This window comes from Aspergillus saccharolyticus, assembly GCF_003184585.1.
Source record: "Aspergillus saccharolyticus JOP 1030-1 unplaced genomic scaffold BP01scaffold_55, whole genome shotgun sequence".
Taxonomy (NCBI): Eukaryota; Fungi; Ascomycota; class Eurotiomycetes; order Eurotiales; family Aspergillaceae; genus Aspergillus; species Aspergillus saccharolyticus.
Window position 1 is genome coordinate 90,769 of NW_020290665.1, and position 21,466 is coordinate 112,234.

The window sequence follows — 21,466 nt, forward strand, 5'->3', positions numbered from 1 at the left end:
TCTGATCCGAGCTGACGAAGAGAAGACGAATGACAGATAACGAAGTATGTTCATAGCTTCAAAGGGTTGCTGCCTTCGTCCACGGTGACAGAGAGATGATCTGAGAAATGACTGTTAAGACTCCGCATTAGCTCCTGCGATCTTCAACTTGAGCGTATCATCTGGCATCAAGCTTCCCTGAGAGTAGGCCGGAATACGAGACGGACGGAAATCATTAACCCCGAATCCCCGTTAGTGTGAACGGAGAATGGAAGGCCGCCCTCCGAGTTCCGCGATCGACTTTCGATTTCGGTGTTCATTGAATGCGGTGAGTCTTTCGTTGTCCATCCATCTGTTTCTGCCATTTGGCATACACAGCCCCGTGCAGGGTTGTTGTTGTTCGCTTGGCATTACGATACCGTTTGCCTTTCACTTTTGTAGCCATGATCAAGAGACTCAAACATCCCAGGTTGTCCTGGTTTACATGGTTAGTGAAAGACCTATCACATGTCACACAAGGTGGATCAGCGCGTTCATACGAGATCTATACGCAACCAAGATATGATACGCAAATACGACAAAACCGTAGTATTACTCGTTGGGCCAAAATACCCCCTCTGCTAATCATCATAGCTATACATTTAAGAGCGGCGATCTCGTCAGTATATAGTAGTAGTGTAAATACAGGCCCCCTCATCAGAAGGGTTCCCCGGGACTATACTCCCGAGGTCTAGAAAATGCCCACCAACGCCTCGCTATGCGCACCCAAAGACGAAACTCTTGTACAATGGTTGATACGTAGATGTACCATACCGTCTTTTCTCATCACGGAAATGCTCCACTAAGGGTTCTCCTTCGGGAGAAAATAATTTAAAGCTGCTTGTCGAGGAACTCCTTGGCCTCGTTGATCTTGGTGGCCAAGTAGGGGCTACCACCGCGATCGGGGTGGTTGAGCAGCATGAGCTGGCGGTGCTTCTTGCGGACCTTATCCTTGTTCAAAGTGCGTTCTCTATCACCTCGTTAGTCGGGACCGCCTTTTTTCGATTAAGCAATAGTCTAAGCAGATTGGACGTACGGAAGTTCCAGGATCAACGATGCTTCGCGACGGTTCATCCGAGGCTCGAATCCGCTGCATATTGATTAGTGCTCCGTCCTAGCAAGTTTACACTCAGTCAAACCAACTTACCCCTTATAGAACGCCTTGCCTGCAGCATTCATACCGCCTCTAGACCGTTGGAGAGCAACATAGCCCGCGCGACCCTGTTCCGGAGAAAGGGAGGTTAGCTCACTGCTTATCCGCGACCATCAAAGATCAGCTTCAGACTTACCAGAAAGGCAGCGGTAGCGATACCAACACCGTAAAGAAAAGCAGACATTTTTGAAGGAGTGCGAAAGCTGGCTTGAGGGTGTGTTGTGCTTGAAAGGCGCAAGAGAGATCTCGACGAGGTGACGTTGGAGAAGGAGCAGCCGCAGTCCTGATAGAAAAATCGGAGCGCCGCCGCAATTCCCGTTTGGGATTAGCGCCGGCTGCTCCACGCTTCAATTTTTTGAATGGCGGTTCCTGTCCTGAACATCAGATATCTTCTCGACACGACGGTGAGATTTAGGGAGTTCTCGCTGCGGCTTCTGTTTATTACTTGTCCTGCTGGTACTTTGTGACAGTGCCACCGTCATTACTATCACATAATCGCCGCTTCTGGGGTTCTCACGCCGTTTAATAGCCCAACATGAGGTGAGTTTACCTTTATCTCGATCATCGTTATCGCTAGTGCTGTGACTTGGATTTTTTTTCTAACCAACGACTTCGACAGAGTCGAAACCTGTCACTTCTGCTCTCGTCCTGTTTACCCTAGCAAGGGTATCCAGTTTGTTCGCAACGATGCCAAGGCATTCCGATTCTGCAGAAGCAAATGATAAGTTGCCCCCCACCACTCTTCATGCTTCAGAACGAAACTGACATCCCCATTACCCATCAGAACTTCAAGGCCAAGCGACAACCGAGACGTGTGAAGTGGACCAAGGTCGGTCGTGCTGCCAAGGGCAAGGAGATGATTGTCGACTCGTCCCTTGTCTTGTCCCAGTTCGCCAAGAAGCGCAACGTTCCCGTCAAGTACGACAGAAACCTGGTTGCCGCCACCATCAAGGCTATGGAGAGGGTGGAGGAGATCCGGCAGCGCAGAGAGCGGGTGTTCACCAAGCGCCGCTTGGCCGGCAAGCTTGCGCGGGACCGCAAGCGCGAGGAGGACCGCAAGGTGGTGGCTTCGGGCGAGCACCTCATCCGCAAGGAGCTTCGCGAGCGCGAGGAGGGTCAGCTGGCCGCTCTGGAGACGGGCAAGTCCAGACTGCACGGCGAGGAGCGCATCAGACAAGGAAAGAAGACCAGAGTCTTGGTGGACGGAACTACGCAGGAGGAAATGGATCTCGACTAAAAGGTTTTCTTGGGTTCTTACGTTTCTTTCTCTCCGGCTGTCGGGTCGGGATCGATACCTTAAGGTTATGAATGGAGTTGGGTTTTGTTCAATGTTTCAAGCTTTCGCTTTATCGAAAAGTATCCAGTGGTTGTCTCTTCTGTCATGAGCTTTCATGGCCACTTCTTATATTCCTTTCGCTGTCATCATATGGGTCTAATCATATAGAGATTTGGATAAATTTATCAACGCATTCGGCAACAGCGATTGCGAGCAAGATATGGATCATGTAATTAATGAGACCGGTAGACTTGCTGTATTTCCATCCTGCTCGGTGATATTGTCCTAGGTACCATGTAAAGGAATATCTAGACCCTAGGCTTCTTTCCTACACCGAGATGGCGATCAGAAAAGCATTTCAAGTCAACAGGAGCACCTCAATCGCAGCATTATCTAGGCTATACAGTATCAAAAGCCAGCATCGATGACGGAGTCTACCAGATTCCTAAGGATTCTGGCTGGACCGCAATCACTAATCCAGAAAGGCGGTGGGATGCAGATGACTCAGCCAGCCCAACGGAACGGCGAAAAACGACCGAGCGAGATGACCTCTTCGGCGGGAAGACGATCGTTCCGGCACGAAATCAGCTCCATCCAACCTTCCCCTCTCACTCCTCCTCGCCCCCCTCCTCCCCGCCACCACCTTTATTTCTCTTCTCTTACCTCTTGCTCTTCAATCGAGCCTTGCGTGGCATCCGCTGGTCTTTTTGTGCCATTGAGACCCGAGCAAACCGGAACAATACCCGCGCCCTCATCGCGCCACCCAACTTGAACCTGTCGCCCTCCCGGGCTCTCGAACTCCTTCACCACCCCGCCTCGCAATCATGGCCTCCCTGCTTCGACGGCCAGGTAATCTCGCTCGTCTCCCCAGGAGGGTTGCCGATAGTGTCTTCCGCGCCCGGCCGCTCGCCGTGCATGGCCCTCAATCCCGAGTCTCCGCCCTGATCCTCGCGCAACGAGCGCGCACATATGCCACGCAGCAGCCCAGCAACGGCGGCTCGAAGCCGCCACAGGACGACAAGGACCTCAACAAGAAGGAGTCTACAAATGCTCAACCCGGCAATGGCAAGAAGGAGGAGTGTCTCATCACACCTGAAGACGAGCAACTACTCAACAAGTATGTCGACTTTATGAAGGAGCGGATAGATCTCGAAATCGCTTCAGAAATGCTGGATGAACTGCGACACAAGTGCCGAGTCTGCGGATTAACTCCATCCATGAGATCTTACATGCAGGAAAATCTTGAAGGGAAGACCCCGTCGCTGATGAGGTTCATCACATTCGCCAGGGAAGTGAGAAAACTCTACGATGCGTTTGAGAAGAAGAAGGGTCAAGAGCTGGCTGGCGCTGCACGAAGGGACTCAGGGGATGTTGCAGACTATGAGAAGAAGAAACAACAACTCAAGGACGAGCTAGAAGACTGGGCGAAGAAGGAAACGAAACCAGGTGGGCATATCGACAAGATCCGCCGAGATATAGAACGCATGGAACAGCGGATAAAGGATTCCGGGAAAGAAGGGACGGGTCAACAGCAGAAAGACGCAAAGGCAAAGGAACAACAGCAAGACGGCAAAAAACAGCAACCCAAGGGAGAACCACCCAAGGTCAACGAGATAAAGCTCGATGTCCCATCGATGTTGATTGCCTCCCTCCTCGCCTTCTGGGTCTACAACAGTGTCTTTGTTTCGGAAAACAAGCAGGATATCACCTGGCAGGAGTTCAGAGCGGACTTCCTTGAGAAGGGTTTGGTGGAAAAGCTCGTTGTGATCAACAACAACCGAGTGCGGATCTATTTGAACCGCGAGGCTGTCGCTAGCGTTTATCCCGGCTCGCCTGCTCAGTCTAGCAATTTCTACTACTACTTCAGCATCGGCTCTGTTGACAGCTTCGAGCGCAAGCTCGATGCGGCCCAAGAGGAACTTGGTATCCCAAGCGCAGAGCGGATTCCTGTTCAATATTCCGAGGAAGTCCCACTGGCAGCTACTCTTCTATCTTTCGCCCCTACCGTTCTTCTTCTTGGTGGCCTCTTCTTCCTGTCGAGACGTGCAGGCGGCGGAGGTGGCCAGAGCGGGATCTTCGGCATTGGTAAAAGCCGGGCTAAACGCTTCAATCACGAATCAGACATCAAAATCAAATTCTCTGATGTGGCCGGTATGGACGAAGCTAAAGTGGAAATCATGGAATTTGTCAGCTTTCTGAAGAACCCTAAGAAGTTCCAGAAACTAGGAGCCAAGATTCCTCGCGGCGCCATTCTTTCCGGACCCCCTGGTACTGGTAAGACTTTGCTTGCTAAAGCCACAGCCGGTGAATCTGGTGTTCCCTTCTTCAGCGTCAGCGGCTCCGAATTCGTTGAAATGTTTGTCGGTGTTGGTCCCTCGCGTGTGCGGGATCTCTTTGCCAATGCCCGCAAAAACACACCCTGCATCATCTTCATCGATGAAATTGACGCTATTGGTAAATCACGATCCAAGAACCAAATGGGTGGTGGAAATGACGAGCGCGAGAGTACTCTGAACCAGATCCTTACCGAGATGGATGGCTTCAACACTTCCGAACAAGTGGTTGTGTTGGCTGGTACGAACCGCCCTGATATTCTGGACAAGGCTTTGATGCGACCCGGTCGTTTTGACCGGCACATTTCCATCGACAGACCCACCATGGACGGTCGCAAACAGATCTTTGATGTCTACCTCAAGAAGATCGTGACCAATGAGGATATCGAGTACTTGAAAGGACGACTTGCAGCTTTGACTCCCGGGTTCGCCGGTGCCGACATCGCGAACTGTGTGAACGAAGCGGCACTCGTCGGTATGTATCTATCCATGTGTTTACCTTATAGGCAGTGCTAACTTCTGTACGTACAGCGGCCCGTGAGAACGCTGAAAGCATTACCATGACGCACTTTGAGCGGGCTATCGAGCGTGTCATCGGTGGTCTGGAAAAGAAATCTCTTGTACTTTCCCCGGAAGAGAAACGTACAGTTGCCTACCACGAGGCTGGACACGCTATCTGTGGTTGGTACTTCCGTTGGGCCGATCCCCTACTCAAGGTTTCTATCATCCCCCGCGGTCAGGGAGCTTTGGGTTACGCCCAGTACTTGCCTGCCAACGGCGACACCTATTTGATGAACGAGAGGCAGATGATGGACCGTATGGCTATGACACTGGGGGGCCGTGTCAGCGAAGAGTTGCACTTTGATACTATCACAACTGGCGCTAGTGACGACTTCAACAAAGTAACTCGGATGGCCACGTCCATGGTAACCAAGTTTGGCATGTCTCCTAGCCTTCGTTACATCTACTACGAGGAGGATCCGCAATCGCAGATGCACAAGCCTTTCTCTGAAGCTACGGCGCACAATATTGACCAGGAGGTCCGCCGGATCATCGACAAGGCACACAAGCAATGCCGAGATCTCCTTGAGGCGAAGAAGAAGGAAATCGGTCTCGTGGCTGAGGAACTTCTGGCCAAAGAAGTCCTCAGTCGAGACGATATGATTCGTCTTCTGGGGCCTCGGGAGTGGCCCGACTCTGGCGAGTTCGCCAAATACTTTGATGGTCGCTCTGGCGCCACGATCGCTCCCCCTGAGCCGACACAACAGGATGACAGCGTTCAAGGCAAGGATGGACGTGACTCAACACCTCTCCCACCATAGATCCGTCGCTTATCTCTCACCCTTCACTACTCCTGTTATTTTCATCTGGTTGTCACCGTTCATCGTCTTTTTTTATTATTGTGTCTGTTGGAGCAAGGAACACTTTCACGGCTGATGAGGGGGAACATACATCTCTTTTCTTTCTATTTCGATTTTTTCCATTCTGTTTAGGCCTTGTATCTATTGATCTTGATTTCTCAGTCACGGAGCATCTCCTTTCAACATTTCTCATATTATTGTTGTGGGAAACTTCAATGCACCCCACATTTCTGCGGATCTTCCTTCACGATGGTTGACCACGCCGATAAATACCAAGATTTCATGCTTTCTTTTCCCTTCCGCTCTACAAACCCCTCCCCTCCATTCACACAACCATCTCTCTCTCTCTCTGTGGATCATATTCATCTGGTACCTACTCGACCCTTTCTAGGTATTTCGTACTTCTCCCGTCTGTCCTGGTGAAAAGTTCTCCCTTGTTTCTGAAAAGGGGGTTCGTGTTCCGTGTATGATGTGTCGTGTTCATGTATAGTAGCTAGCTAGCACATTGATTGTCGGTTTGATACAGCAGTCATTCGAACTACCTGTGTAGAAACAGAAGACCCAAGGGGTGGACTGGGAGTTTAGGCGTACAGGATGCACAAATGACTAAAGTCTATACAAAACAGCTATCAGTACCAGGGCGATTCAGTTACCATTCGACTTGCTAGTCCCACAGAACTCCTATTCGAATATGGGGGTTGTCTGTATGCAGAGAAGGTATACAAAAGATTAACTGAGAGACTTCAGATTTATTCAACCGGTAACGTCAACTCCGTAAAAGTCAGTATGATTATTATGTTGCGAGGTTGAGAGGTAACCTGAACTATCACAAATATAAAAATGCAGAAAAGGAGTCATCACAAAGCGCCTTAATCCGATCAATCAATACCCTCGCAAGAGGATCTCAACAAGTAAGCTTAATATGTCATTTTCGTTCATCGACGGTGCAAGAGCCGGCGGTGTGGCACAGTCCAGAACCAGCTCTTGTTACGTAGTAGGAAAGGCGGTGCGGGTTCCATTCAGACCCTGGCTCGATTTAGACTCATACGTAGCCCTGTAAGCAAGAGAGACGGAATACAAACATATGACACATCTGATACAATCAACCCCAATCAACCACTGCCCGCAAGTAGAGAACTGGACCTGACACGTAGGCTGAGCTCGTTTCATAGTGGCCAGCCACTGAATTCTTCTTGGGACTTGTGTGCATGAGCACTGTGCTGGGACCCAGGCATCAGCCCTTCCCAGAAGTTGTTGCAACGTTACTTTTCATTGCTGCTTCCCTCCGCCGCACCATTCCGGTAAGGCAAGCCACTCTTTACTCGGACAGCGCCATATATGCCCGTGATATCGCCCTTGGGCCCTTCATGCTCCTGCACCAGTTTCAGGTGCTCGCGCGCAACCTCGTAGATGGGGACTGAGGCACCGCATGCTTTGGCCATCTCCAGCACTTGACCCGTGAGGGCCAGAGCTTTGTATACCTCGACAATGGGCTACATGGAATGGGTTCTGTCAGTCTATGAATATAACGAGATGAGATATGATACGTACCGTGCCCTCATAGTACTCTCCCGTCAGCATGCGGTGATTGTAAATGGCATGCGGCGGGTTGGGGAACATGGCTCCCATCAATTTGTTCATATTCTTCGTGCCAATTCCAGACTTGTCGGCGAAGACATTGACTTCGGCCACTGTCTCCATGGTCGTCATAATCAGGAAATTACCCATCAGCTTTAAGAGAGACGATGTGCCCGGCTCTTCTCCACTCAGATCGACAATCGCCCGGCATACTCTAGACTGCACATGAGCCATCTGCCCCGATACTCCTGCAATGCTCGAAAGAGAGTTAGGGTTCATTGGAACTTACACGCCCTCCAAATATGGTCGGATTCGGTCCACCGATTCCGGCTTTCCGCTTGGGATGCAGATGAGTTTCTTGGCTGCTGCGACCACCGGCTCGCCCATTACTAGATTCGGCGATCGAGAAGTCAGAGTCTGGAGCAAGAATCAAGAACAACGAGTCCTAGTTTCTGACTTACCAGGCATCGAGACGAACTCCCCACCCGCCTCGATAACCCGTTTGGCTGTGGCATTTGACCACTCGGGAGCGATGGTGGAGCTGTCGACGAACAGCTTGCCTGTGATATCGACGTTGGCTGCAAGTATGCTGTCGAAGACTTGCTCGACCGCGGACTGGTCCTGTAGGCATGACCAGACAATGTCTGAGTTCTCAACCGCCTCCTGCACGGTTTCGGCCACTTTACAGTCTCCGAGGTCAGCACCATGGGCGTCAGCGGTGCTCTTGGTTCGATTCCAGAGCGTCAAAGGGCTGGTTAGATTTCCATCGCGGTGGAGGTTGCGTGTCATTGCCTGAGCTTCAATTAGTAGTGCCCGGCAGCATATTCTCGAAATAGAACTGATTGTAAGAGAACGGACATTGTTCTTACCTTGCCCATCTCCCCAAGACCCATGAAGGCCATTCGGGGCCCCATTTTAGATGCAATTGTCATCTTGTAGTGTTGAAGTGAATGTGTCACTGTGTGAGATGCAACGAAGCAAAGGGGAGGGGCTTGTTTTGGAAGGAGGCTGACTGGTTCTTATAAATTGCATTTCGAGGATTGCCGTCTCCCGATTCTGTCACGCGGGGTCAACATTTCTCTTTCTCAACAACTGACTTGACACTCAACTGCTCCCATCCTCTGAGCCGGCAGCTTTGGAAATTCTTGGTGTATGATCTAGCAAAGGTGGATGATCGCCTGCAGGGTAGTGGGCTGGCTGGCTGCATTTACTACAGTTGGTTATAAAGCTCGCTGATCCGGACTTGCCCGTGGACTTGCTGCCATGGGAGATCGACCCTTTCATCCTGGCCCGAGGGGCTTCAAATCCGTTACATATCATATACAATCATTGACAGCTGCAGATGTGATTTAGACTCATGAGAGCTCTTCCCATGGTGACACAGCATAAACGAGGAGCGAAACGCAAGGGAGGCCATGATATATGATGTTGGCATAAAGTCACGTTTCGTGACTCTCGCCCGTGGATCATATTCCCTAGCCCTGCATTGAGGGACCCTTCTTATGCCATGCATTGCCCAGACTCTTGGCTCTCGCTCTCATCGGGCTTGGATAAACATATCTCGAAGTGCCAGAAGACATGATTGCCTCGATGCTTCACCGCACATATCCGCGAACGGCATTTGACAGCCTCCAGTGCCAGGAGACAGCCGTGTAGCTGTCAAAGCCGGCTGGAGCTATGCCTTACAGGAGGCGTTGGGTTCGACAACTGGGTATAGTTGACTGGGAGCAGCTCAAGCATTATTGGCTTCCCGACAGCTCAAATGCAGCGGTGACTACGAATTACTTATCTGGTCAACAGCGAGTAACTCTGATGGGAAAGACTTACAACGCTTGCTCTGGAATCCCGGTAGCAGCCCGCAGAAATTAGTTTCATTTCACTGGGAGAGAGCGGGTGGCGGAAGCGGTGGCTTTGAGTATACCTGATGGCTGGCATCAACCGTGCGTCTTGATTGAACTCTGTTCGCGTGCACCGTGTGGAAGACCAGAACCAGATGGATTGCACTTTGCTTCCATGCTGCCTGGGTTTGTCCGGGTTTTCGCATGGGCAGCCTTGTGTTCAGCTGATCGTACGTCTAGACACGATGATCAGCATCAGCCAGAGTAGCCTAAGTTGTACGACCGAGGAAGCCAGCTCAGTTGCATAGTCCGCACGGCTTGCACAATTGCCAAAGGATTTTCCTCCTCGAGCCATTCAACAAGTGCAGGAAGGCACTGATTGTTGGCCTCCCTTTTGTCAAGTTGAACTCCAGCATGAAGAGAGTTATAAAGGCAACGCATCGTCCGTCTGTTCGACTCTCAGCTCAGCCCTCAAACACAAGCCCTCATCCCTCCCCTCCGTTTCTCTCATCGGCTCCATGACCGACCCAATGTCTTTTCGAAATTTACAACATCTCTTGGAGACCGTCGCGGCTAGAGAAGGCAGCGGCAATGTTATCTCATACCCTTTGGGCAGCCTGCACGAACCCAGAGTCTTGTCCTACAATCAACTGTTCATGCTAGCATTGAAGGCATCTCAGGTACTCCGTTCAAGAGAAGACTTTCAAAGGGGCAGGGTTGTTTTGCTTCACTTCAACGCACACTTGGACATCATCATCTGGTTCTGGGCCGTACTCTTTGTTGGATGTCTTCCTGCCTTGTCCATTCCCTTCTCCAACCACCCTTCCCACCGCACCGCACATCTCGAACATCTGTCGAAAATGCTCAGCAGCCCCATTTGCCTGACACGAGCCAGCCTCTTACCCGAATTCGGAGGACAAGAAGCTATCGACCCTATAGCTGTGGAATCATTCGATGTGGAAAATGCTTCCCCAATGGAGTCCTCCGATATATGTAGAGATTCAAGTTCAGATGATAATGCCATCCTTATGCTCACATCCGGAAGCACGGGATACTCCAAAGCCGTGTGTTTGAGCCATGGGCAGATTCTCGCAGCCATTACCGGTAAATACTGGGTTATCGAGCTGCCTGAAATGACCTCATTCATGAACTGGGTGGGCCTGGACCACGTTGCGGCCATGATTGAGATCCATCTTCAGGCAATGTATGGGTGCAAAGACCAGATCCATGTCCAGGCCCCTGATGTTCTCTCAAACCCCATGGCCTTCATTGATCTGATACACAAGCACCGTGTCTCGAGAACGTTCGCCCCCAATTTCTTCCTCGGCAAGATCCGCGCTACCGTCAAGAGCCAGGGAGAGTTTGTTCAACGCGAATGGGACCTAAGCTGTCTGCGATATATTGCTTCTGGTGGAGAGGCTGTGGTAACTAGAACTTGCGAGGAGGTCTCAAAGCTCTTGGAACAATACGGTGCCCCTCCCAACGCCATCGTCCCTGGCTTCGGTATGACGGAGACTTGTGCTGGCGCCATCTTCAACACCAACTTTCCCTGCTACGATGTTCGGAGGTCAGCGGAATTCGCCTCTGTAGGGTCCTGCATGCCCGGAATCAGCATGAGGATCAGTGACGGAGAAAACAAGCCCCTCCCAGCAGGGGAGATCGGGTCTCTCGAGGTCTCTGGTCCAGTCGTATTCCAGGAGTACTTTAACAACCCATCTGCGACTGCTGAAGCCTTCACCCCTGATAACTGGTTCCGTACTGGCGATCGCGGTGTCATTGACGAGGCTGGTAACCTCACCCTCGTCGGTCGAGCGAAGGAAACTATGATTGTCAACGGGGTGAATTACTATCCCCACGCCATCGAAAGCGCTCTGGACGAGGCCAACATCCCCGGCCTCACCCGCAGTTTCAACTGCTGCTTCTCCTCTTTTCCTCCCGGAGGCGACACGGAGGAGATCGTCGTTGTTTACTTGCCAGACTACGCCCCCGAAGACATGATTGCCCGCGTACAGACGACCGACGCCATGTCCAAGGTTGTCATGATGTCCACTGGCTGCCGGCCGAAGCTCCTGCCGCTTGATCGATCCATGCTGCAGAAATCCGCCATTGGCAAACTGTCTCGGGCGAAGATCAAGACCGCCTACGAGAAGGGCGACTACCAGAACTACCTCGAAATCAACGAAGAGATGGTGAAGCTCTACCGCCGCGTCACGCGCAAGGACCCGAAAGATGCCCTCGAGCAGCAGCTCCTCTCCATCTTCACCAATTCCCTTGACCTTCCCGCGGGCGAATTTGACGTACAGACCCCCATCTTTGACATGGGCATCACGTCCATTGAACTGATCAAGCTCAAGAAGAACATCGAGGAGCACCTCGATCTGACCCAAGAGCTGCCCATGATTACCCTCATGACCAACAGCACGGTCCGCGACCTCGCCAGCGCCCTCCACGACCTCCAGCAAAAGCAGCAGGAGTATAACCCGGTCGTCAAGCTTCAAGGCCAAGGGAGCAAAAAACCCCTGTGGCTCGTCCACCCCGGCGTCGGAGAGGTGCTCGTCTTCCTCAACCTGGCCAAGTTCCTCGTCGACCGGCCCGTGTACGCCCTCCGGGCGCGGGGCTTCAACGACGGCGAGACCCCCTTCGAGACGATCGAGGAGGTCGTTGCGACCTACCACGCGGCCATCAAGCGCGAGCAGCCCGAGGGGCCTTACGCGCTGGCCGGGTACTCGTACGGCTCGATGCTCGCCTTCGAGGTTGGCAAGGTGCTGGAGTCCCACGGCGACGATGTCCGCTTCCTGGGCTCCTTTAACCTGCCCCCGCACATTAAGGCCCGGATGCGCCAGCTCGACTGGAAGGAATGCCTGCTCCACCTGTCCTACTTCCTGGACTTAATCACCGAGGCACGCTCGCGCGAGCTGTCCCAGGAGTTTTTAATGGCTGAAGGCGGAACGACGAGGGAGGAGGCGCTGGCCCGCGTCATGGCAGAGGCCGACCAGGCCCGGCTGAACGAGCTGGCGCTGTCCGAAGCCGCGCTGGTCAAATGGGCCAGCCTGGCCTTCTCGCTGCAGAGCATGGCCGTCGACTACGACCCCAGCGGGAGCATCGCCGGCATGGACGTCTTCTACTGCATCCCGCTGGCGGTGGTCGCGTCGTCGAAGAAGCAGTGGCGCGAGGAGCAGTTGAGCAAGTGGGAGGACTTTACACGCTCGGCACCCCGGTTCCATGATGTCGGTGGGGCGCATTATACTATGTTGAGTCCTGAGCATGTCTTTGGCTTCCAGAAGACTCTTCGTGCCGCTTTGGATGCACGAGGTTTGTAGAATTTGGTCGATGAACTTAAGTATTTGTGAGAGCATCTTGATAATATGGGGAGGATTAAGTAGGTCGGGCGCGAAGGACCGCCCAAAGGAATATAATGATGGAGGAGTAGAGACATAGTTGTGTTATGTTAATCTGAATATATGACTTACTTTTTACGCTACAAAGACACTTGGATCATCTTTCCGGTCATTCTTGCTCAGACTAAGTAGAGCGTTTCTTATTTGTCGTCTGTATATTCAAGCATGTACAGTACACATTTGCTTTTCAACGCCGCCGTATCCCCCACACCGCATTGCCTGATGAACCTGCTGCTCCCTGAGCTATATATTGTAAGATAAACACATCCAAGAAGAGAAATAGATAAGACCAAAAGGAGAAGGATTAACCCCATACAAAAGTGTTAAAACCACGAAAGGGAAATAACACAAAAAGAAATGATCAAAAAGAGGCCTCCATAGGAAACCAGGAGCTGGGCGTCCATCTCTCCGGAATGTGACAACAAGATATTTACTCCATAAATTCTGATCGCACAGTTCCAATCCCGACTCCAGCCAAGTGAAGCGATGCAGATACCCACAGATATCCACTTCAAATAAGCCCCCCTTCACTGACTCTTCTTCTCCTCCTGAGCAGGCTGCTCGACCGCCTCGCGACGCGCCTTCTTCTTGCCAGCGCTCTTGTACTTGGGCTTGGCAGACAGCCGGGGGATGAAGCGGCCCACGCGCGCCTGATACTCGCGGTACTCGGGGTACTTTCCGGCGCTGATGGACTCGGTGAGGCGGACACTGCCCTGGAAGATGAGCAGCAGACCGACGATGCCGACGCCAGTCCACTGCACGTAGGAGTCGGTGCGGTAGCAGTTCCAGAGGTACAGGGTCAGCCAGATGGCCTGCTCGGAGAGGAAGTTGGGGTGGCGGGAGAGGGACCAGAGGCCGCTGACGACGAATCCACGCTCCAGGTCCTCCTCGGAGTAGGCGCCCTTGTACTTCTCGGGGATGCGGGCAGTCTTCTGGTACGCGTGCTTGGCGTTCTGGAAGTTCCACTGCTGCTGGTCGGAGAGGTACTCGATGACGAGGAAGAAGAAGGCGACGCGCGAGAAGATCACGTCAGGCAGCTCGAACGAGCGCTGCTCGGCGATCTGCGACAGGCATAGGAAGTTGTAGGTCGGGGCGGTGATGAGGAGGAGTAGTAGGGGCTGGATCACGCTGATGAAGGTGATGTTGAACAGGAAGAAGACGAAGCGGTTGTCGTTCACCCACGAGCGCACAATCTTCCAGCGGTAGTCCTCGGAGCCGATGGAGTAGCCGCCCCGGCGCCAGTAGTTGAATGTCAAACGAGCCTGCGGGGAATGTTTAGCAGGAGTCGGGTGGTGCGGAAAGTGATTAATTGGGTGGGGGGAAGGAATACTGACGCTCCAGAGCAGAGTGAAAATAGCGATGGTGTTCAGGCTCTGGGTCTGCAGGCCCGCCAGGCGAGCCCAGACAGCGAAGTGCACATTGTACACAGCTGGGAGGATACTCCAGAGGCGATCCACCTGAGAGTAGTTGCGGTTGATCTCAGAGGTGATGACAAATAGCACAGAGAGCACCAGAGTCAAGCCAAGCGCCGAGATAAAAGGATTGGTGGTGAGGTAGATATCCTTCAGGAGGGTCGCATCCTTGGTCGTCGCAGCGACCTGCAGCTGCTGGGGAAGCGTGGTGAGCTGCGACAAGAAGGGTAGGACAGTCTGACTGAAGGAGGCACAGTCCACAGCCGACTTGACGTCAGGTAGCGGGAGTGCCATTTTGTGATAGTATTATGAGGGGAGGATGGGAGAAGCTGTCTCTCTCACATGCGAGTTGAAGCCAAAGCGACCGACACTTGGAGAGAGAAGAACAAACAAAACAAGCACAACAAACAGGCACCCCCCGTCAGAATTGATTGAATGATGATCAACCAACGCCTTGCCGCTTTCGGATCTTCAGTGGGAGCTTGGGCCATCCGGGTGTGAATGCCTCAGGCAGGTAATCCTCCGTGACTTCAATTCGCGTCTCTCTTTCGCCGCGTTCCGGTTCTCGTCCAATCCCGTCCCCCAGTTCCTTCCCTGCAGGAGAGTGAGTAATGTTATAGTGTTGCTAGCGCGGAGACGATCATGGATTTTCGCTAGTCCAGACTTATTGTCGTGTCATGTCGCGGATCCTATGTGTGGCCGAAAAGCCTGCCATCGCCAAGGCTGTGGCCCAGCATTTGTCTGGAGGCTCCTTTCAAACAGTAAGTCGCTTCGAATCGGCCTTGTAACGTATTGCTGAAGTAGATGTAGGCCAATGTAACTGGTAACCGATATGTGAAGAACTATCAGTTCGACTTCAATTTCGGGGGGCCATGGGGCCATTGCCATGTCACCATGACCAGTGTCCTGGGGCATTTGACGGAACTGGAATTCGCACGCGAGTACAAAAGCTGGCTCTCGTGCCCCCCTGGGGCCCTTTTCGAGGCTCCTGTACACGAGGCTGTATCTTCCGTACGCACCCGTGTTTACCTGGAGGGTCAGAGACGTTGAACACTGACCCGAACATCAGGACAAAACAGCCATTGCAAGAAATATTCAGCAACAGGCGCGACAAAGCAAAGCGCTGTTCATCTGGACGGATTGTGATCGAGAAGGTGAACATATCGGAACCGAGATCCGGAAGCAGGCTCAGGAAGGAAATGCTCGCATCCTCGTCAAGCGGGCTAGGTTTAGCAATACTGAAAGAGCGTAAGTTGTCTCTGACGCCTCTGCAGGTCCGGACTGATCCATTGGCTCAGTCACGTCTTGAATGCTGCTCGCTCGCTGATCGAGCTCGATGATCTCCAAGCGAATGCCGTCGCAGCGAGAATAGAGCTTGATCTGCGCATTGGTGCTGCGTTCACTCGGCTCCTGACTCTTCAATTGAAGCCGTTGTCAAGTGCCTTGGAAGATACCATTGTGAGCTACGGTATGCTGACGGTAGTATGTGCCTGTTACGCACTCTTGCTAAATGCTATGCAGGGTCTTGCCAATTTCCTACCCTGGGCTTTGTAGTTGATCGCTATCTGCGAGTGAAGAACTTCAAGCCCGAGACGTTCTGGGGTATCAAGGTCCTGCTACTACGAGAGGGAATTAAAGTCAACTTCCTGTGGAAGCGTGTCCATCTGTTTGACCGAGCAGCTGTGACAGTCATGCTTGAGCGGTGCCTCCTCGCCAAAACGGCCAAGGTTACAAAAGTCAACCAGAAACCTACTAGCAAATGGCGTCCCCTGCCATTGACCACGGTGGATCTACAAATGATGGGCAGTAGGTTCCTCCGCATGGACAGTCAGACGATCATGAAGGTATTGCCCCAATTCTCTTAGCTTAAAATCAGACGCACCGATTCACATCCACCAGGTCGCCGAAGCGCTTTACACCAAGGGTTTCATCAGCTACCCACGTACGGAAACCGACCAATTCGACAAAGCCATCGACTTGAAGAAGCTGGTTGAGAAACAGTTTCCGGACCAGAATTGGGGACAGTACGCTCGAGAGTAAGATGAAGGCGATCGCAACCCTGTGAAGTTGTTGCTGACCGCTGCAGTCTCCTGGATGGTGGATTTCGGACTCCACGAGCGGGCCGCCACAACGATCAAGCCCACCCTCCCATCCACCCGGTCTGCTGGGTCTCCCCTGCAGCCCTCAGCGCCGACGAGAAGAAGGTCTACGAGTTTGTTGTCCGCCGCTTCCTGGCCTGCTGCTCCGAAGACGCTAAAGGCCAGTCCACTGAGATCGAGATCGAGTACGGTGACGAGGTGTTCCATGCTAAGGGCCTCCTCGTTCTTGAAAGAAACTACCTGGATGTCTACGTCTACGATAAATGGGAAAGCAGCCAGCAGCTGCCGAAATTCCAGCTGGGCGAGTCATTCGTGCCGACGGAGGCCAAGATCTTCGACGGTGAAACGACTGCCCCGAACTATTTGACTGAACCCGAGCTCATCGCGCTCATGGACGCCAACGGTATCGGAACCGACGCCACGATGGCCGAGCACATTGCCAAGATCAAGGACCGCCATTACGTTGCCGTCAACACGCGCGGGGGCGGCCGGACGGCGGTCAAGGAGCTCATACCCACGCAATTGGGCATCGCCCTGGTAGAGGGCTACGATAATGTCTTTGCCGGGATGCCCAACAACCCTTCCTTGAGCAAGCCGTTTCTCCGCAAAGAGATGGAAACTCGAATGCGGGAGATTTGCGCCGGGTCACGCGTACGACAGGAGGTTGTGCAGGAAAGTCTGGATATGTACCGCGAGTATTTTGTGCATACCAACCGGCGCATCAACGCGCTGAAGGACGCCATTCGCAAGTACCTTCCTAACTGAAGGGGTAGCTGTAGGTTAGATTGGGGAAGATGCATTTTGAAAGGTGGTATAGCTTAGCGGAGTGTTAGAACATGATACCCTGGAATGAATAATGTTTTCATATTAATATAGCATAAGTATTGATCTAGTGTGATCTTCCCATGAAAAAGCACGGTCTCTAATGACGTCGGGCGGTAGGCGTTTATATGATAGACATAATTCCAGTGGGGTGAGTCTCCGTCACTGGTTCTCTATATTACTAAATTTACAAACTCACAACTTTACTCTGCAAGTCCAATTAACGTTGACTTGCAGCATACTCTCTCTGGACGGCTTCATCAATTATATCCTGAGTATTTAAGCTAAGAATATAGTACATGGGTGGCTCGTTTATTGAAGAAGAGGGGTTAGTTGGAGCAATCGGAGCATTAGACTACTGGATAGGCGGGGATAAAGTGTGATTCTATCGTTCTATTTCCATGTTGGACCGGCTCAGAATAGATAGATTAACAGTAGACTGAGTAGTAGCTACGACAGACTACTTAGAGAGGACGATATAGCAGATATAGACTCTTAGTAAACAATGTAGCAGATGCAGGCTTGGTAGACAATGTAGGTGTAGACTAAGTACTAGACCATGTAGCTGCAGACTAAGTGCTAGACGATATAGCTGACTGCTTAGTAGACGTAGATACCGAAGATAAATTCAGACGATGCAGGGGATGATGGTTTGTCTTTCAATATTCTCATCTTCTTGCTCGGCCAATAGTGTAGCTAGGGGAATTCTGACATCTATGCTCAGCTTATCGAATTCTTGTACTTTGGCGATTTGGCATCTATGGGCTGCCAAATCGTGTTTCAAACCTCCAATATATACTTTTCAGAATTCCATAAGACCTATTGTAGGTTGCACCTAGCAGATGCCTCGTCTTTGAGTGCTTCATTGGGCTTCATCTGGTATTAGAGGTAATGGCCGGTGTAGCACCTGGGGATGTTGGGCGCTTTGACATTGCTCGTGTTTGTGGACCGCTAGACATAAATGTTCGACTTTGTAGTTTGTCTGAGGACGGGTTCGTAGGTACAATAAGGTCTGAGAGTAGATTTTTTGCTAGTAGATCCTGAAGTGTTGAAACTTCAGCTTCTTTGCTGTAGCAAAGTACGGTTGGTATATAGAGTCTGATTTGAGTAGTATAGATATTTGAGAGACAAAGAGAGTATGTCTCGTAGTGTCTATTTCTCTAGTATAGACAGTTTACTGTTGATATAGTCTAGTTGGTAGTAAATTAGGCTCATATGTAGTAGGTGTTAACGGAGTTTGCTGTTCGGAGGGCTTAGATTACACTAAAAACTCAGATTGTTCAACTGATACAGATGGAGTAATAGACGCTCTGCTTGTTGATCTAGAGATAGAGTATCTGAGTAGTTTTTCTGATTCTCTTGGTCGGATCCGGCTAGGCACTTGATCCTGTAGCTATTGCTGGAATGTAGTGTGCTTGGTAGATAGTCTGTAATATAGTAAAATTCTCGAACTGCCTTATTCACGTTTAATATCCCAGTCTAGAGAATAGATATAAGGCTTTGAAGCAGAATATTTTGTTGTTATATATAGAATATAGATAGCTCGATCGACTGTATTATAGTCGAACTGCAAAACAAAGTCGCTTGAGAATGTATAGATAAAGAAAGCAATTTCATATCCGAGCTCTATACGTCGCGTTTCTTGACATGTGCGAGCAGATATTCGATTTGGAGATGTTATATCTAGAGGCCCAAGATGCAAGAATTAAAACTGTGAAAAATACTCTGGGGAATGACAGGGGTGAGGGGAACGACAGGAGTGATCTCTTGACTGTCAGGCTCAACTGGAGGGTCAGGAGCGTTCAAGACATGCTACCATTGTTGGAGCTCATGTCTCATCTTCTCATTCATTCATTCCTTCATTCATTAATCTGTCCTCCCTCTAGATAGATACAAAGGAGAAAGGGACCATCGAGAAAGAGACCAAGGGAAGGGAAAGGCTTGACCTGGAACCCCAAGGAAGGAAGGAGGGAAGGAAGGAGCCCACACGACACAATCAGCTGCTCACGTCCATGCCCGGTCCGGTTCACTCCAGCCGTACTGAGAGACCGAATCGGGGAAAATTCGACCCTCCCTATGATCAGGAGAGCAAAGCAAATAAACTGAAGAATTCCAGATACGCTTCCTTTTCTTCCATCTCCCCAAGGCCTTCGAGTGTATATGCTGCTTCAATTCTTCGCTTGAATTCATCGGACAGCTGAACGGAAGAACCGACGTATGTGGTGATGTGCGCAACATTAGCAGCAAACTCGGCTTCAAGTAGCCCCTCGAGATCGAACTCAGGTGTGTACGGCACTCCTTCGGTCAATCGCGACAAGGCGTCTGCTAAAAGGTATGCGGGCAGACCAACCGATGAAGTTTTGGTGCTTTTGATGTGCATGTGTGTGTATGACTTTGGTACTGATCGATGCCATGATGAACAGAGATGTTGTGTTTGTATAAAATAAGGATAAATTGCGATTCAGATAGCTCAAGAGGCTGGTTGCATAGAATAGAAAGCTATACCCGCGTGGATTATATGCTGTCTGCAGGAGTATAGACGTTTCGTCGTGGTGCTGTGCAAATAAGATCAAAGTGCAGTTGCACAATATGCTGAGACGTTGGATTGGTATTGTTGGGTCGTGGTTCAGAAATGTCCAATGAAATTCTATCATTCTCGAATCTGAAAGGCATCGTATAACAGTAGACCACCACAGCTGGCTCCTGTTACACTCAGTATCTATTATGTCTCAAAACTCCATTTGAGATCACTTTTTCGATACTTCATATGTCTGAGTCTCTTAACGGATTCTCTTGTGACTCTGATAGGTTGCACTCGATAAGAGATTTTCAACCAGGAGCTGTACCTATCAAGAATTGTGCTAATCACGAGGAGAGGTTGGCGGGGCAGAACGGGATAAAATACGAGAGAAGATATAGAGGTATCCAGAAATAAGAAAATCTTAACCATCATCTCCAGGGATCGACATCATGTAATGTACTATACCAGTGAATGGCTTCTACAAAATGTCTATGAAGTAGGTGAATGTATAAATGGACATCAAAGCTACAACTTCACTGCACTGGGAGCCGGATGCCCTTCACATTGAATCAGAAGCTCCTAATCTACTTATTTACCAACACATGGAGCCAGGGAGAGTGATCATATTCGTACTTACTACTAGCTTCAATCAGATACACAAGTGTCCTCATCGACACATATGGTATACTATCTATTGTAGTCTCGAGCGTGGTTCCCACTAAAACATTGCCCTCAACAACTGCGGCCGCAGTCCTAGAGAAATACATCCAAATCGTCCACAAGTCTTCAGAGAAGCAGGGAAGTCAGAACTATGCCAGCTGCTTTCCAAGAACAGCGCCATAGTAGATCGTAGCACCCAGGCAAACAAGGTTGACCAAGCTAGAAATGCCGTGGAGACGGCCGAATTTCTTGTTCAGAGCGACCATCTCCTTGGAGTGAGGAGCCGGATCATAGCTCTTCTTACCATCGCGCGTTTCTATCCACAAAAGTTAGCAGCAGATCCCTTGGGCAGTGGATGAACGACGGATTGCTTTCACGCAGGACTTACCCTGGTGCTTCCGCTCGCGCATAACATTGACAGTCATCGGACGCAGCACCGTCAGGTTGACGAAACTGGCAACGGCGATGGTCGCCATGGAAAGCAGGGTCCCGCGGTTCTCCGGTTCAAGAAGACCAGAGATGCCGTGCAGCTGTCCGGCGCGGCTGGCCGTCAGTGCAACCACGACGGGGAGCGCGGACTGGAGGGAGAAGTAGACTGGGAAAGTGGCAGTCTGAAGCTGCGCGAATTGCGGACGAGGAAGGGCTCGGAAAGCGATGATACCCGACACGAAAGACTACAATCTGGTTGGATCATGGAGTCATATTAGAGCAGCCAGTCTTGTATACTCACCTGGTAGATCTGCACTCCCAGAAGGGTTCCATAACTGTGTAGTCGTTAGTTAGCGGATCGTCCCCGGGAAGACAATTGGACATGTTTTGGAGGATCACAAACCTGAGAACGTGGTATGGGCGAGGATCAACCATCTTGCCGGCTGTGAGATAAATAAAAAGGTATTGTCGATCTAAAAGTGTAAAAGTTGTGTAAGAAGCAGCTCGCTCGGATCGAAAGAGTTGGGGGATTTCTACAGATTGCCTGATGCATCAAAGGGCGGGGAAC

At 51.0% G+C, this 21,466-nt stretch overlaps 8 protein-coding genes across 8 annotated transcripts; 4 read left to right on the plus strand and 4 right to left on the minus strand.

Annotated features, from left to right (window-relative positions):
- Positions 1-607: 607 nt before the first annotated feature.
- On the minus strand, positions 608-1,417 carry pam18 (putative mitochondrial DnaJ chaperone (Tim14)). The gene is made up of 4 exons (XM_025572958.1): positions 1,308-1,417; positions 1,166-1,239; positions 1,055-1,108; positions 608-988 (listed from the first exon to the last, which is right to left on the minus strand). Exons 1-4 carry the CDS (start codon positions 1,353-1,355, stop codon positions 850-852), a joined length of 315 nt encoding a protein of 104 aa, XP_025426943.1. The 5' UTR covers positions 1,356-1,417; the 3' UTR covers positions 608-849.
- Positions 1,418-1,560: 143 nt separating this feature from the next.
- On the plus strand, positions 1,561-2,667 carry BP01DRAFT_419079 (ribosomal eL24 family protein). The gene is made up of 3 exons (XM_025579375.1): positions 1,561-1,711; positions 1,791-1,892; positions 1,949-2,667. Exons 1-3 carry the CDS (start codon positions 1,707-1,709, stop codon positions 2,406-2,408), a joined length of 567 nt encoding a protein of 188 aa, XP_025426944.1. The 5' UTR covers positions 1,561-1,706; the 3' UTR covers positions 2,409-2,667.
- A 378-nt stretch (positions 2,668-3,045) lies between these two features.
- BP01DRAFT_419081 (ATP-dependent metallopeptidase Hfl) lies at positions 3,046-7,664 on the plus strand (the record flags this gene model as incomplete). Its single annotated transcript, XM_025579376.1, has 3 exons — positions 3,046-5,255; positions 5,312-5,984; positions 7,613-7,664. Exons 1-3 carry the CDS (start codon positions 3,272-3,274, stop codon positions 7,662-7,664), a joined length of 2,709 nt encoding a protein of 902 aa, XP_025426945.1. The 5' UTR covers positions 3,046-3,271.
- Positions 7,665-8,004: 340 nt separating this feature from the next.
- BP01DRAFT_307009 (NAD(P)-dependent oxidoreductase) lies at positions 8,005-8,633 on the minus strand (the record flags this gene model as incomplete). Its single annotated transcript, XM_025572269.1, has 3 exons — positions 8,005-8,108; positions 8,181-8,511; positions 8,589-8,633. The coding sequence occupies 3 exons, from the start codon at positions 8,631-8,633 to the stop codon at positions 8,005-8,007; spliced, it is 480 nt and encodes a 159-aa protein (XP_025426946.1).
- A 1,454-nt stretch (positions 8,634-10,087) lies between these two features.
- Positions 10,088-13,571, plus strand: BP01DRAFT_408710 (non-ribosomal peptide synthetase; the record flags this gene model as incomplete). Its single annotated transcript, XM_025578826.1, has 2 exons — positions 10,088-12,869; positions 13,044-13,571. The coding sequence occupies 2 exons, from the start codon at positions 10,088-10,090 to the stop codon at positions 13,085-13,087; spliced, it is 2,826 nt and encodes a 941-aa protein (XP_025426947.1). The 3' UTR covers positions 13,088-13,571.
- Positions 13,074-14,782, minus strand: BP01DRAFT_328832 (DUF1295 domain protein). Its single transcript, XM_025572959.1, has 2 exons — positions 14,290-14,782; positions 13,074-14,217 (listed from the first exon to the last, which is right to left on the minus strand). Exons 1-2 carry the CDS (start codon positions 14,659-14,661, stop codon positions 13,483-13,485), a joined length of 1,107 nt encoding a protein of 368 aa, XP_025426948.1. The 5' UTR covers positions 14,662-14,782; the 3' UTR covers positions 13,074-13,482.
- A 166-nt stretch (positions 14,783-14,948) lies between these two features.
- Positions 14,949-17,312, plus strand: BP01DRAFT_419086 (DNA topoisomerase 3). Its single transcript, XM_025579377.1, has 7 exons — positions 14,949-15,128; positions 15,178-15,378; positions 15,437-15,615; positions 15,666-15,835; positions 15,889-16,211; positions 16,267-16,403; positions 16,454-17,312. The coding sequence occupies exons 1-7, from the start codon at positions 15,045-15,047 to the stop codon at positions 17,229-17,231; spliced, it is 1,872 nt and encodes a 623-aa protein (XP_025426949.1). The 5' UTR covers positions 14,949-15,044; the 3' UTR covers positions 17,232-17,312.
- Positions 17,313-20,416: 3,104 nt separating this feature from the next.
- On the minus strand, positions 20,417-21,407 carry BP01DRAFT_328839 (DUF4149 domain-containing protein). Its single transcript, XM_025572960.1, has 4 exons — positions 21,302-21,407; positions 21,200-21,233; positions 20,858-21,143; positions 20,417-20,785 (listed from the first exon to the last, which is right to left on the minus strand). The coding sequence occupies exons 1-4, from the start codon at positions 21,331-21,333 to the stop codon at positions 20,619-20,621; spliced, it is 519 nt and encodes a 172-aa protein (XP_025426950.1). The 5' UTR covers positions 21,334-21,407; the 3' UTR covers positions 20,417-20,618.
- Between the last annotated feature and the right edge of the window lie 59 nt (positions 21,408-21,466).

Bases quoted from the DNA above. Each gene is read 5' to 3' on its own strand.
- pam18 (XM_025572958.1), bottom strand. From the start codon at position 1,355: ATGTCTGCTTTTCTTTACGGTGTTGGTATCGCTACCGCTGCCTTTCTG. The intron at 1,240-1,307 runs GTAAGTCTGAAG...TCTCCGGAACAG, and splicing joins TCGCTACCGCTGCCTTTCTG to GGTCGCGCGGGCTATGTTGC. The intron at 989-1,054 runs GTACGTCCAATC...ACGAGGTGATAG, and splicing joins TCGTTGATCCTGGAACTTCC to AGAACGCACTTTGAACAAGG.
- BP01DRAFT_419079 (XM_025579375.1), top strand. The intron at 1,893-1,948 runs ATAAGTTGCCCC...CATCCCCATTAC, and splicing joins CGATTCTGCAGAAGCAAATG to CCATCAGAACTTCAAGGCCA.
- BP01DRAFT_328832 (XM_025572959.1), bottom strand. From the start codon at position 14,661: ATGGCACTCCCGCTACCTGACGTCAAGTCGGCTGTGGACTGTGCCTCC. The intron at 14,218-14,289 runs GTCAGTATTCCT...CATTCCCCGCAG, and splicing joins TTTTCACTCTGCTCTGGAGC to GCTCGTTTGACATTCAACTA.
- BP01DRAFT_419086 (XM_025579377.1), top strand. From the start codon at position 15,045: ATGTCGCGGATCCTATGTGTGGCCGAAAAGCCTGCCATCGCCAAGGCT. The intron at 15,129-15,177 runs GTAAGTCGCTTC...AAGTAGATGTAG, and splicing joins CTGGAGGCTCCTTTCAAACA to GCCAATGTAACTGGTAACCG. The intron at 16,212-16,266 runs GTATTGCCCCAA...CACATCCACCAG, and splicing joins ACAGTCAGACGATCATGAAG to GTCGCCGAAGCGCTTTACAC.
- BP01DRAFT_328839 (XM_025572960.1), bottom strand. From the start codon at position 21,333: ATGGTTGATCCTCGCCCATACCACGTTCTCAG. The intron at 21,144-21,199 runs GTGAGTATACAA...ACCAGATTGTAG, and splicing joins TGGGAGTGCAGATCTACCAG to TCTTTCGTGTCGGGTATCAT. The intron at 20,786-20,857 runs GTAAGTCCTGCG...TTTTGTGGATAG, and splicing joins GCGCGAGCGGAAGCACCAGG to AAACGCGCGATGGTAAGAAG.